This window comes from Sardina pilchardus, chromosome 2 (assembly GCF_963854185.1).
Source record: "Sardina pilchardus chromosome 2, fSarPil1.1, whole genome shotgun sequence".
Lineage (NCBI taxonomy): Eukaryota > Metazoa > Chordata > Actinopteri > Clupeiformes > Clupeidae > Sardina > Sardina pilchardus.
The window spans coordinates 15,457,543-15,471,220 of NC_084995.1; the positions used below are offsets into that span (position 1 = coordinate 15,457,543).

Here is a 13,678-nt window from a genome sequence, read left to right on the forward strand (position 1 = left end):
CACGTCTCCAGTGAGTATGAAACCCATACATCAGAGTCTAAGGATAAAGGTTTGATCAATCTCAGAAGCGCAGATAAAGCGAAGACAGAAAACGACAACGAGAAGGATACAACTCCTCCAGTCAAACTTGAAAAAGTATGTTGCAGGCAGGATTTAAGTGGATTGGGCATACAACAAAAACCAGTAAATGCTAATTTTACCCATTTGCCCTCATCGTTTACAAACACTTGCCCCTGCAAGAGATCGCTACAAAGGGTGTTTGAAGAAAAATACCACGTCTTAAGGTCAAAACGGTCGACCCTAACAAGACCAGCACGCCAAGGTCAAGACCATTCAATTCATAAAGGGCCTGTTGACTTGGAAGCCCTCAGATTTGAGAGAGGATGTTTGCAGCCCGCCGCAGAGGCAAGAAGTAACCTGTATCAGGGGGATTTGCCTTCAGCTCCGTCAGAAACATTCAGGCGGCTCCTCGTGCGTAACCAGACAGCGCAACTCACCAGCACACAAAGTTTTGGCACCAAGGACAGCGCCCACGCTAGAATGTCAAAAGCAGCTGCCAGGCAAAGCCTCCAACAACTAGTGCAACAATACAGCCGAACAAGACTGACTTCCTTGGAAAAAGAAAAACAAATGTTTTTAAGAGGCCGTGTTTCTGATTTTGTCCAAAGACTTACAGATAATTGAAAGGGGAAAAAGCATTCTCCATGCATTAGTTTGTTTCCCTCGCTCAGGAAAGGGGGCAATAATATAGACTTAGATCATTTTATAGTGGTTACGTAACAATGCCAACAAGTCGATCATGTAGAGACGATAATAATTTTAGAATATTGGCTGCCTGTCCGACCTCAACAATGTCGGATAGCGAGGACTCCAGTGCTGAGCGCAACGTCTTCCTGAGCCTAGTTTCCCGGGTCATACGGCATCCACCGTATAGATTTCCAGAGCAGTGGGGTCAGGAAACATATGAACCACGGATCTACAAAACACTGGGAAATATACTGCGCAATGTATCATCCGAAGTATTTGAATCCTTCATATCAGACTTCATCACCTTCGCCCAGACAGCCCATGCGCGGCTCGACACGCCGTTCTACATAGAGTTCATCAACATATGCACCAACACCATCTTGTATTGGGTTTTTGCGCGCAGGAGGAGCGTGGAAATAGTCAGAACACTCATGGCACGAACGTCATATTTCCTACACAGTAAAAAACATAGTGTAAATTTTACTCTTAAAGAGTTGAATTTAACTCTGTGTCAGATAACATGTGGTCCCACCCTAAATTAGTGTAAAATTTACTCTGTAGCCAGTGTAAGATTTTCAGAGTTAATTTTACTCTATTTTGTGTCAAAATTAACAATGAAATGTGTAAAAGCATTTAACACTGTGATCTGTTTACACTGTTAGAGTAAAATTATTTCACTACATAGAGTAGTTTCCACTCTAAATAGGCTATTCTTAAAATACACTATATAGTGTATATTTACTTTATTTCATTTTATTTGCAATGAAATAGCAATGTTTTTAACTGCTATAATATAAGACAACACACACCATCAGGTTCTGTAGCACCATTTATTTCCTGATAACTCCTCAGAGATAAAAATATGGGACAACGTACATAGTGGTGTCATTCTCTCCACATTCTTGCATGTTTCAGTTTCTCTTAGATCACGAAATACACCTTGGATGACTGACTTTTGCATACTCATGAATTTTCTGCACAATATCCTCCATAGAGGTCACAAAAGAATTACCAGTAGACTGGGCTACACCTGCTGCCTTTAAATCTGAAATGAGAGGCACAACTATGTTCTGACGTTAATGCTGGCTCTGACTCAAGCTCAGCCTCACATGGCTCTTCTGTGGGATTAACATTACTACCATCAAGAACACTTTGACAATGTGGTGGTTCAGCTTCAACAATAACATTCACATAACACTTACTCAGATGCTTCCTAAGACCATAAAAACTATTGAAAAAACGTGAGCGTCCCACTAGGCCACATTGAAGATGAAGAGTCCTTCCCGTACAGAGTCCATGTATTATTTTGAGGTGCTTTACTAGACTGTTTGCTTCACCAAGGACATTGCTGCAAAGAAAGCACCTCATTGTTTAATTTCAAGAGTGCCTAACGCACCATTCTTGCTCGCAACTCTGCAATTCTTGGCGTTTCCTTAGTTTTCCCCACGTCAATGTTGAAAATGGAAGTTTGCAGAAAAGTGAAAAAGTTGTTCAAGACAGGACTGTAAGATGTACCAAACACATAGTGGGCCTTGAAGAGCTCATCCAGGGCTCCGACTGAGGTGGTGGCTTGGCAGGGAAGTGCATGCTTGTCGATGGCAATGAAGAAAGAGTGAATGCTGCTTTTTATGGGTCCCTGAGCAAGGAGGTAGGGCTGCCTGCTTTGAGCGATGTTGTCCAGATGCTGCTGCACGCTTGTTCCCGTCTATAACAAAACACATTCAACAACACTATTTATTAGATCAATATTATGAGATCACTCCAATCTCTAAACAATTTAAGGATTCAAGAATTGTATGTCACATGCATAGAATTGCCTGCGTAAAACACATGCAGTGAAATTGTAAGGTTCTCCAGAAGAGAGAAAGGTTCAAATGGAAGAGTGCTGTGTGTGGGATAGGTGCTTGTAGTAGTATGCGGTGTATAACGTTGGTGTGTAGGAGGGTGTGTGTGTGTGTCGTAGAAAGTGGAGTGATGACAGAAATGAGAGATAAAATGATACAATGATGTTTGAGGGGATGCACGGCTGCAGTGTGTGTGTTTTGGGGGGGGGGGGGGGGAGTGTAGGGTAGTGGAGTGTGGGTAGTGGTGTGGGTGGGGTAGAGTTGGGGTGTGTGTGTGTGTAATAGTAAAATTATGTTTGAGGGGGGTGTGGTGTTGATGGCTGGGTGTGGGTGGGGGCTAGTGGAATGATTGAGGGTATGTGGTGAGGGTTGGAATGATGTCTGAGGGTGTGTGGTGTTGTTAGCAGGGGGTGGGTGGGTAGTGGAGTGATGTTTGAGGGTGTGTGTTTGGAGTGTGAGGTGTTGTTGGCAGGGGTGGGTGGTGGTGGGAGGGATGAGGTTTGATAAATGTCTAGTGTACCTTTAGGAATTTGATGAGGTGATCAACTGCATTAGATGCTGATATCCTCCCTGGCCTCTTTCGTCCCTGTGCAGATGGTGGTAGCAGATGTAGCAGCAGTATGATGGTAGACATGTCACTGTCCCAGCCTAGAGGCCAACCAGTATCAGGTTAACATTATGCCTTCATTTTCCACCATCCTCAATATACTGTATTAAGCAACATGCTTCTCCACATTCAAAGACTTACCATTTTCAACTTCAGTAGTTGTCTCAGCGTTGCGCATCAAATCAAGAAGGTCTGTAGAGGGGACCAGTCCATGGCTTTCCTTAATGACTCCTGCTTTGAAAGTGGTAGGCCACCTCTCCAGGAACTTGTTGGCAGTCTGCTCACCAAACATCAGTCTAAAATCTTGTTCTATCTGTAGTTTGAAAAAGAAAACAAGAAGAAAAGGAGGACAACCTGAGTTAGTACCTTGTGCTACATTTTACAAAATTCAATACATTATACAGTATTCAATGAATGTAGATGCCATACCAGTCCTGGTGTGTCTAGGAACCGTGGAAATACTGAGAAGACCTCTGCTGATTTGTCATCATCATTGACCATGGCGTGGCGGTATATGAAAGTGACTTTCATCTTTTCACGGATGGTCTCCTCATCAGCAGTGTGTCTCAACAAAGCGATCGCGCATTCCACTTCCTCGTCAGTCAGGACTTTGTCGGCAGTAAAGGGTCTAGTACGCCCATGGCCTGGCCCACCCACTTTAGAACAAGACAATTTTGTTGTTGCTGTTTATAACTACACAGTTTTATATTATCCTTTAAACACATTTCACAGGTTGATAATTCCACCTCATGATAAATATTACCTTTAAGAGATTTACTAACTGCTGGACCTCTTTCCTCAGCAGCTTTTCGTTGAATTGTCTTCAACCGCCATGCAAGGTAGCCTGAACCACTTTCTGGATCGTAGTAATGTTCCTATGTATAATGTATGCACAGTGTGATACATTCATATGATCTCTGAGCTTTGGATAAAGGCATCTATTAAATGCATAAATGTAAATGTATATCTCAGCAGTTCGAAGGGAAAATATATTTTAAAACCTTTACTCACATAGCCATTCTGTGAATATGGGTCTTCAAGATATGGAAACAGAGCGACAATCCCCTGTGCATACATCACTTTTACACTCCGGGGCGGAGATGTCCTGGTGTATTCAATAATCAACATTCATAGACAGCACTGAACAACATACCTAAACAATAATTGCAATGTTTAAACAATGTCTCATGATAAAATAATTGATCCATACATACCCATGTGTTTCCGTCATCTCTGCAGTAAGTATGTTGATGAACTGTCTTCTGGTTGAATCTGAAATTGATTTTGTTTTCGCATACTCCGCCATGATACGGTCACCTCCAGGCTTTGTCGTCAAGATTTTTTCAATCAGCTAAGAGATAAAATGTGCAGTATTGTATTTTGAAAAATACTCGGAAATATCAAAACAAATACGATGCACCTCAAATTAAACATGTGAATCAAACTCCCCACACACACACAACTCACAGCTTTTGCTTCGTAGTTGATGCGGCAAGGCCTTTTAGGTTGACTTCCTTCGGCTGCAACTGGCTCCTCAGCTGGGTCACACAACGAGAAGTTGAGGATCACTGTGTCGTCAGATGCAATAGAGCATGGAGATGACGTGGACTGAGGGTTACCTGAGCATTGGGAAATAAGAACACAATTACATAGTTCAACACTTCAACTTCAACGATGTGTATGTAGTGTTATGCAGGTAGACAGCAATTACCAGGTGCTTCATTGGCCAATGAAACCAGGAAAGGTCCATGGAACCCTTTTACGATCTCCTCAAAAACCTCACAGTCCACCTCTGTGTTAGACGGGTCATAAACCTTGATGTCCAACCGTCTGTCTTCAGCGATGTTAAATTTTAGACTCACTAGAGTAAAAGAAAGAAACAGAGCACAAAATGTTCTGATGAGAAATAATTGCAACATGCCACCACTTGACTAGGCTACTTTCAATCCAAATTTAGCGACTTACCTTCTCTCAAGAAATCACCGAATGTTAGTTCAGGCAGCTTGATGTACTTCTGCACTCCTCCAAAGGAGACACGCAGCATTTTCTGTTAAATTTAAATTTAAGGAAGGTTGAATAACTGTTAATATCCATCAAAATATTCTCTAGAATCAGAGCAAAGTCATTAGAAAACGCTAACGGTCTAATAAACACGCACAGACTTATGACAATAGGTTAATTTACAGGGTGCTATAAACTTGTTAGCTGAGATTATAACCTCCTATCTTTCTAATGACGCCATTCAGCAATAATTTGTTGAAATTACTCTCAATGTCTGGTTTCAGACAGGCACAAATTAAGCACGAGAACATAACATCTTGCAAATTATTTCAATTTGGGCAGAAACCACGTTGTCAAGCTAACTTGCTAGCAGCTAACATTTTGGTAGCTACGTTAACCCAACGTCACCCACCCGGCCGAACAACTTCAATTATCACTAACCCATACATTGCACGGTATTAAGTAAATCAAGTCTGAAATGTGTCATTTAAAATAATTTCGTCATCAACGGTATTTCTTCTAAGTTCTTGACGCAGTGTTGCAGTCGAATGCATCTGAACTTGAAGTCAGTGCATATTGGTTAGCTAACTAGCTACATCTATGCATGGCTAACTTAACGATTAGCTAACTACGTCTATGCATGGCTAAATTAACTTCATACGCCTAGTACCATCGTCAATGTATTGCAAAAAGTTAGTCGTCAGTGGAAACATATCTAGCTAGATGGTGAAAACCTACAAATGTTCAAACAAACTTACCACCTACGATAGGTCTAGTGGGGGAGAGACGATTTCCAAGCAACGTGCCAGCCCGGCCAGCTCAAGCTCCAGTTCAATTCTAGAACTTTCGCGGGGAATCATCACCATGTAGAGTAGATTTCGTCATTGTGTGCATGTTGGACTTAACTCTCACTTTTGACACTACTGTTTGGACGATTTTACTCTGTGTATTGTTATAACTACTCTATCCAGAGTAAAATAGGTTTACTCTGCAATAATGACACTCCATTTTTTACTGTGTACAAGACCAGAGTGACAGTTTGGCTATTGCCTGGAGGTAAGATGGGAGTAGCTAAGTAGGGAAGTAAAAAGCCCAACTCACGATATACGATTCTCGATTTTAAGTTCACGATACCTTACGATTATTGTTAACAAAATAACCTGCATAGGCCTACAAATTATGACTGAAAGTAGGCTATACCTTTATTTAAATATAGACTGACAGGAACACAAGGTCTAAACTCCTTGTTTTAAATCAGAATAATCTTTTAACTAATCTGATTCCTAATTTTACAAGTATTGCCCAATTGGGATGTCTGTCTTTTCACTCTGAGCAGCCAACCAACAACTGAACATGTAGGCCTACTGATGTCTGAGTCTGACATCAAACAAGTCAAATCAAAAGCAGATAGGCTACAAATTGCATCATGATTCATGTTGTATCTCAACTGGTTAAAATCTTCACACATTTGTATCTTTTTAGCAGATTCATGGTGCATTGTTACATAAGTTGTCCAGTTCACTGTTAGTCTTGAAGGCCAACAGTGGAGATTGAATCTGCAAGGGAAATACCAACTTAGGCTTTTACTGTCAAATGATAACAGCCATGAGTCAGGCAAAGATACAGGTCTTTCTTGGGTTCTTACAGGTCCTTCACACCTATTTACAGTCCAAGCCCCATGGGTGGATTGACGCCATTGATGTTCGTGGCCCAGAACCGGCAGTATGACGTTCTGAAGGTTCTACTGCAGTACGGGATGTTGGAGCGCGAACTGCGACCTACTTACATCATCATTTGTATCCTGTTCAACCCGCCACGCCTGGAAGTGTTGGACGAGCAGAACCCAGGGGAGGAGGGCCAAAGCATCCGCGAGTGTGTGGAACTCTGCTCCAGAGTGCTTACCTCCATCTCCATCAATGACATCGAGGTATGGTGGCACACAATGCCCACAGATACCTGTGGTCTGGCCAGGTACAAAGCTTTGTAAGAATGGACAGAATTACAGCCCCAGTTACTACTGGCTACTGTACTACAGTATTACGTAGGCTACTCTTATATTCTCATAATTAGAAAGTGCATAAAGTTATTTAGATTGATAAAAAAATACCAATCAGTCCAAGTGAAATAAATGCATTGAGCTGGGAAGGGTTAGTAGTGTGATTCCTCTATTGACCATCTCAAGCAGATGCAGATCCTTTATGGGCGGGTGCCAATGATTGCAGACTGGAGGGACTGTCTCCCCATCACCCACTACCAGGAGCCCTGTGAGCTGACCCAGCTCTGCAGGGTGGCTGTGCGGGCACATCTGCTGAAGATGCGTCGGCTCCCGGATGGCCTCAAGGACCTGCCTCTCCCCTCACGCCTCCAGGCTTTCCTCAATATCGAGTTCTGAGGACCAGAATTAGGCCTCAGCGGACACCTGCACCTCCCAGGGATCTCAGGGATTGCTGATTTAAAGCTCTTTGTCGTGTTAAGACCAAGACACAACCTTTCATCATACTTACTTTGTTGTTTGTTTGTTTTTTTTTTCTTTTCAAAAGCCAAATCAGCAACTGGATGGAGTGTTACACACTATGTGTTTGAGAGCACATTCTTATGAATGAATTATTCTTATTATGTCGTAGGTTAGAAGGCTATAAGGCTATACACTTACGCTATTGTGTCAAAGTGTCTAGAGAGCTGTGTGCTCTTTAGCTTCTTTTTTGTCATTTGCTTAGTGTCCTAGTAACTACAAATGTCACATTCAAAGGCTTGATGACACTGTGTCCAAATGGCTATATACTAGGCAGTATATTTAAAGAAAAATGTTGTCCATTGTTTTGGCTTGAGCTCCTTGCCTTGCTTCTGTGCTGAAGGCACACATAGTGAAACAATGAAGAAATGTTCCGTAGTGATCAAGCAACCGAGCAAACAAATCCCAGTTGAAGGGAACGGCAAATTGTAATTGTATTGAAACAAATAACCAGCTGACAGGCTGCCATCTAGATATCACACAGAACAATTCATCTGTCAAAAGGAAAAGAATGGAGAGTTGAAAACCCTGAAAGAAACTACAAAAAAAAAAAAACTGAAGAAAAAGCTGCCATAGGAACCTGTTGTGTGATTGAAACCAAGCAAGCCGTAGAGCGAGAAACAGAGGGAGGAAGAAACAGTGAGAGAACTACGATGCCAGGCATGTGGCACACATCCCACTCCCTGCTTTCCCTAATGAGAGCCTGTGGGGTTTCAGAGTAGCCTAACAACCGTCATGCTTCCCTCGGCGGCTCTGGCGGGGGGTGCTGAAGATTACGGCCCCCCTGCAGGCTGCGAGATTTCTAACGCCCTTTCATGTCTGCTTGACGACAGGCAACACAACGCAATCTCATTATTATATATCTTTCCAGATATTGAATACAATGCCTTTTATTGCCATTGTGCATTACAATGATTTTTTTAAAAAAATTGTATTTTATAATGTATTTCTGGCTCGGAAAGGGAAATACATTATTCACTTCATTATTCTACGCCTTGAAGCCTTGTTTTGATACATCTTTAAAATTCCACAAATGCCTTCACGTATGTGTGTCATGATCAGGACCTAGTTACTGTAAACCAATGAAAGGGACAGGGGGATTATGACGTTTGAGTTGTGACTGTGAAACACTGCAGGAAGCAAATCTTGGAAAGACAGCAGTGGTGCTGATCTTCTGCGGTACATGATGCAAATCACTTCCATCAGACCTACAGATAATTTTAGTTGTGCTGGAGAACTGACTGAAATATCCAGGCCCATTGTCAACTTCATATACTAACTGGGATTAACCTACTTTTGTGCAGACTTCTAATCCAATCTATGAATTATTTATTTCTTCCCCAAACTGACAGAGTTTGTGCAGCGATAGCAGTACGGCTGACTAGACAACACAAATATTTGCAAAACGAGTTGTGACACCTTCAGTGATTTTTCCTTCAGGGAATTGGCTGCCTCCACCTAGATGGTTTCCAGGTAATCATGCCTTTGCCCTTGAGAGACAAATCAACACCTAACAGCAGTGAAGACAAGATTGCGCTGGCCATGCCATCTGCAGGGAAATCATGGGCTGGGATTTTACCAGCACGCTTCTCACTAAAACACTGCACTGAAATGAGTATATTGCAAAGTCAATTCATATTAGATGGGCTGTGAGTAGGCATAAACAACTCAATAAAAGGAGTTTTATGACTATGGTTTATTTTTTTTCCAGAAAACAGACAGTGATAGACATTTAAATAGCAAACATACAAATTATCATTCAGACCAGACAGAAGAACATAAAAATAATCCATAATTTAAGACGAAGAATGCATAAAATAATATTTTTTCTCCAGGTTGATGGAAAGTAATTTGTAAAGATGTATATTCCTACAATTCCTATCCCATACAATATTAGCAAGGAACAAGAGCTGTAAAGTGAGTAGTATAAGCCTCTTTCATGTTTACTGTCAGGATATATGCTACAAGGCATTTGGAAACCAAATCTGTTAAGAGTTAAAATAAGTTTATTCTATATGACAAACAATGGATACACCCCCCACTGACCATATTGCATAATTTGTTTACTGAAGTGCCAAGTTATATTAACTGACTCGTAAAATACATTTTGCTCAGTAATCCTATGCTGATGAAGTGATTTAAAAAATAACCACAGTGATTCTCTAAGCATTATTTCCATGTGAGCAAGATGACATGACTGACCTAGTGCAATGTCAGAGACTTCACACATCCACATGTTAAGATGTTATGGAATGGTGCAATCACTCTGCTCGAACCCTGGGATGCGTTCACTGACAATTTACGACTCAAACAAATGTGCTCTGTTATCATTGCCAATAGACCAGTGAATTGTGAGTGCCGAAGCACACTCTGCAGCCTAATAACAGTCTTACACTCTTGTCTCGTTCAAGGGTGAGGACCTCTGTTGTTTTCATCATGGGGCAACAGAAGGGTCAAAGGTCCTCCTCAGACTGACCCGTCTGTGGCCAGTGCCTGATGTCCCCTTAGCTCTGGGAGCCAGCCGGAGGGCCGGGTGGTGCGGAAGGTGGGTGGAGTGGCTGTGTGTGTGAAGGCGGTGCAGGGGGATGCGCTGCGGAGGAGGTGCGGTGGGTGGTGTTAGCTCAGCAGCTCTGGGTGGAGGCCAATCCTCTGAATCACCTGCTCTGGCATGCAGAACACGGGATTGACCGCCTTCACCTCGTCGTCCCCCAGGAGGGACAGCCCAGCCACACCGAACAGGGTATGGAATGGGTCCACCTGGAGCAAAGGGCAGTGGTATGGAAATGATGAACTGGCTACATCATCTGTATGCCTGTACTTTTAACATGTATGCTATAGTAGCATCAATTGTTCATGTATTACTATTATCAAATTCATACAACTTCAAAAGAAGGAAAAGTATTCCTGGTATGAAAGTAATGCCACAGCTTTATATCGTTCTATGGACACAGTAATAGCATACCATGTCTCCTGGCCTATCAGCAAAGCCCCCGGTCTCTTCGTCCTGACAGGCTAGAATGAATGAACTGAGCTTGGCTTTGTCAATCCAGTGAATTCTGCCAATAATCTTCAGGGAGGCAAGCACCCACCAGGAGTAACATACATCAGGTAGCTTCAGGAAATAAAGGAAAAAAGCAATCAGGTTTCTATCATCCTCCTCTTAGCCTCTTCTCTACACAGAGATAGACATGCAAAATCACATTTTTACTCTTCAACAACAAGCCTCTCATCTGACAGGACACATCCCCACCTTCTCTGGGCGTCCATTTAGACCCCCTGAGGGAAGCTGTCGCTCACAGAGCCACCAGCCGAGCAAGTCGGCATTGACCTGGTGCAGCTGGCCAGTGATGGACAGGAAGCCTGTGCAGCAGTAGATCTGATGGGGAAGAGGAATGCAGAACACTGTATGAAGCAGAACTGCATGAGTTGGGCCATTACAAATCAAAACTACTCTCCGGTCACAAAAGACATCCTATTCACAAGGATTATTACATAAATACAGATAATATTATTATTATTATTATTATTATTACTAGCAGTACCTGACCAGCATGGGACTCCGATCCAGGTCTGCAACCAAAGCCACCATCAAAATTCATGCAGGAAAGAACAAATTCTACTGCCTTGTCCATATTGATTGCATCCAGCTTGCCCTAGACCACAGAAGACAGTCAGTCAGATTTTCACTCATTACTATTCATGTGTGGTTTTTAAGTTGACTAAATGTCTCAGAACATGTAATAAAACATTACATGAATCTTATTGTTGTAACAGTAAAACAACCAAATGAAATATTTCACATTACCAGTAGTGCAAGAGTTGCTACTGCACAAAAAGAGAACCGTGTGTCTATTTCCCCTGCAGAAGAGAGAAAGCGACAATGTGAGGTCTACCAATTCAATTGTATCAACCAAATCTCAAATAGTAAAGCTACAGTGAGTAACATCTAGTGGTGAGAATGCTGAATTACAACCAAGTGAACACATTCCATTTCCAAGTATGTGGAAGAATAAGTCATAAACAACCAGTAAAGTAATTAAAGCGGGCGTGGTGCAACAGTGGTAACTGGTAATCACTTCCTGAAAAAGCAGTCAGCCCTTTGCGAGTCTGTGTCAAACACTAGAGTTTTTTTAGCACAAACGCTGAACAGACATCCAAAGGGCCACGAGTAGTAACTCACTATCAAAAATGTATAAGCTTACCTTTACTACTGAATGAAAAGCATCAGTTGACACTACTTCTGAATCAAAGAGTGAACTTACCCCATTTGTCTCCAGCAAATGAACCGTCTTCCTGTTGTAAACCTTTCACATACTCCACCACCTTGTCCACGTTGATAGCACTGAGATCGTCATACAGCGAAAGGATCTGTTAAATCAAGATGATTCAAAATATTAACATTGTGGTCACAAACACCTACAGCAGATGTGAATGATCCTGTTTAGCAGACCATCTTTACACAACTGTTACACCATCTTTACTCAACTGTTACACCACCTTAATGGTATCAGTGCAATAAATGCATAAAGTCAATAAGGATTTGACTAATATTTACATATTGCTGGACACTTAGGTCAACCATGCAAAACGACTGAAGTTTATTTCTCAGATGTAAATGTACTGGCATTTGTTAAAATCAGCAGTTTGAGAGCCATCGGGTCAGGATGTCTGACCTGCACGGCACTGAGGGTGTACAGCAGGTGGGGGTCATGCCCAATGCTGGCGCTGAAGCCCCCACACTCATGCTGGCAAGATTTGATGAACTCGGTGATCTCAGCGCGGTTCATGCGATGGAGTTGACTCATTAGGTCCATTACAGTCAACCCCCAGTAGATTCCACTCATTCGTAGGTACTCCGAAAGCGTGTATTCCTGTTTTCCGGAAATAACAACATATTATTTACAATTCAATCATGGCATGCAAGCACTCTTCTATTTAAAACATGAAGCGTAATGGTTAAGCGTTGCATTATTCTGCAATGGACAAAACGTTGATTTCTTTACTTACATAGTCATCTTTTTTGGAACCATACGCGGCAATATAATCTGCATGTTTGTCCAAAAGTAGAGCATTTGGAGCATCGGCCTTGATGATGACGTCTTTCACTTGGGTCCCCTAACAAACACAGGAAAGAGTGTCGTGTAAGAGAGATAGAGCACAAAAACGGTAGCACTTCTAAGATAATACATTTAAATAGTTAGTGTCGTCCGGTGTTTAACATTAAACACAAGCCGCCAGGCTAGTCACTTAAACAACCAACATTACAGGCACAGAGAGCTAGATGCTAACAGTGTTAGCCAACCGGTCGAGTGGACCAGATAACGCCACTGTGCATGGGTGAGACCATAAAACATGTCTAAGCCGGTAAAGAATCCCTGTCTGAAGCAGAGTGAAGTTAATTAAAACAGAAATGCATCATGTACTAAGGCAAATTAGGCACAACTTACCATCGTAAAGGGAGTCCACGAAGAACTGTCACACACAGACGCACATTCAATACGTCACGTCCTGCATTACCATCCCAAAACTTGAACATAATAACCGTGCGTTCAATGCGCATGGTAAATACATTTTTACCAGAGAAAACATTATCATTCACATCACATGTGGGAATAAGCGATGGGAAACTGGGGGAAGATTTTGCTAACTCAGTTGCCTAGTTGGGGCTCGTCGTCACTTCTGTCGTCACGTTGTAGTTCATTTGTAGTCCATGTGGACTCTAAAGTCAGTAATGTAAACTGGGTAATGTGACGTTTTTGTCATACTCTACTTTCACACAATACTTATACCATATATTTAATAAAGCAGTTGTTTATTTAAGACTATTAGTGCAGATTACTATGGAGCATATATGGTCATCCTTACTTATTTTTACAGCTCCAAATTCATTTAAGTGGTTGACTATTCAGTTTACTCTGATGCTAACCTGAGACAAAACCTTCTGTAGTGTAAATCACTCTGTATTGT

General features: G+C 42.0%; 3 protein-coding genes across 3 annotated transcripts; 1 reads left to right on the top strand and 2 right to left on the bottom strand.

Moving 5' to 3' along the window:
* Positions 1-850: 850 nt before the first annotated feature.
* LOC134064360 (ankyrin repeat and SOCS box protein 17-like) lies at positions 851-7,970 on the top strand. Its single transcript, XM_062520281.1, has 4 exons — positions 851-1,206; positions 6,225-6,255; positions 6,847-7,126; positions 7,385-7,970. The coding sequence occupies exons 1-4, from the start codon at positions 852-854 to the stop codon at positions 7,589-7,591; spliced, it is 873 nt and encodes a 290-aa protein (XP_062376265.1). The 5' UTR covers position 851; the 3' UTR covers positions 7,592-7,970.
* On the bottom strand, positions 1,567-5,317 carry LOC134064351 (uncharacterized). Its single transcript, XM_062520271.1, has 10 exons — positions 5,164-5,317; positions 4,910-5,059; positions 4,666-4,817; positions 4,413-4,549; positions 4,210-4,303; positions 3,962-4,073; positions 3,628-3,854; positions 3,340-3,511; positions 3,112-3,239; positions 1,567-2,452 (listed from the first exon to the last, which is right to left on the bottom strand). Exons 1-10 carry the CDS (start codon positions 5,240-5,242, stop codon positions 2,135-2,137), a joined length of 1,569 nt encoding a protein of 522 aa, XP_062376255.1. The 5' UTR covers positions 5,243-5,317; the 3' UTR covers positions 1,567-2,134.
* Positions 7,971-9,389: 1,419 nt separating the features above from the next.
* rabggtb (Rab geranylgeranyltransferase subunit beta) lies at positions 9,390-13,334 on the bottom strand. Its single transcript, XM_062520292.1, has 9 exons — positions 13,159-13,334; positions 12,719-12,826; positions 12,385-12,582; positions 11,974-12,079; positions 11,517-11,569; positions 11,254-11,364; positions 10,962-11,087; positions 10,674-10,823; positions 9,390-10,468 (listed from the first exon to the last, which is right to left on the bottom strand). The coding sequence occupies exons 1-9, from the start codon at positions 13,159-13,161 to the stop codon at positions 10,328-10,330; spliced, it is 996 nt and encodes a 331-aa protein (XP_062376276.1). The 5' UTR covers positions 13,162-13,334; the 3' UTR covers positions 9,390-10,327.
* Positions 13,335-13,678: the final 344 nt, after the last annotated feature.

What these genes read in the sequence shown, in the direction of transcription:
- LOC134064360 (XM_062520281.1), top strand. Translation starts at nt 852, where the DNA reads ATGTCGGATAGCGAGGACTCCAGTGCTGAGCGCAACGTCTTCCTGAGC. An exon ending in AACGTCATATTTCCTACACA is followed by an intron (nt 1,207 to 6,224) that starts GTAAAAAACATA and finishes ACTGTGTACAAG; the next exon opens with ACCAGAGTGACAGTTTGGCT. An exon ending in TCTCCATCAATGACATCGAG is followed by an intron (nt 7,127 to 7,384) that starts GTATGGTGGCAC and finishes CATCTCAAGCAG; the next exon opens with ATGCAGATCCTTTATGGGCG.
- LOC134064351 (XM_062520271.1), bottom strand. Translation starts at nt 5,242, where the DNA reads ATGCTGCGTGTCTCCTTTGGAGGAGTGCAGAAGTACATCAAGCTGCCT. An exon ending in GAGATGACGGAAACACATGG is followed by an intron (nt 4,304 to 4,412) that starts GTATGTATGGAT and finishes TGAATACACCAG; the next exon opens with GACATCTCCGCCCCGGAGTG. An exon ending in AGTTAGTAAATCTCTTAAAG is followed by an intron (nt 3,855 to 3,961) that starts GTAATATTTATC and finishes CTTGTTCTAAAG; the next exon opens with TGGGTGGGCCAGGCCATGGG.
- rabggtb (XM_062520292.1), bottom strand. An exon ending in ACACCCTCAGTGCCGTGCAG is followed by an intron (nt 12,080 to 12,384) that starts GTCAGACATCCT and finishes TTGATTTAACAG; the next exon opens with ATCCTTTCGCTGTATGACGA. An exon ending in CTGATAGGCCAGGAGACATG is followed by an intron (nt 10,469 to 10,673) that starts GTATGCTATTAC and finishes CCTTTGCTCCAG; the next exon opens with GTGGACCCATTCCATACCCT.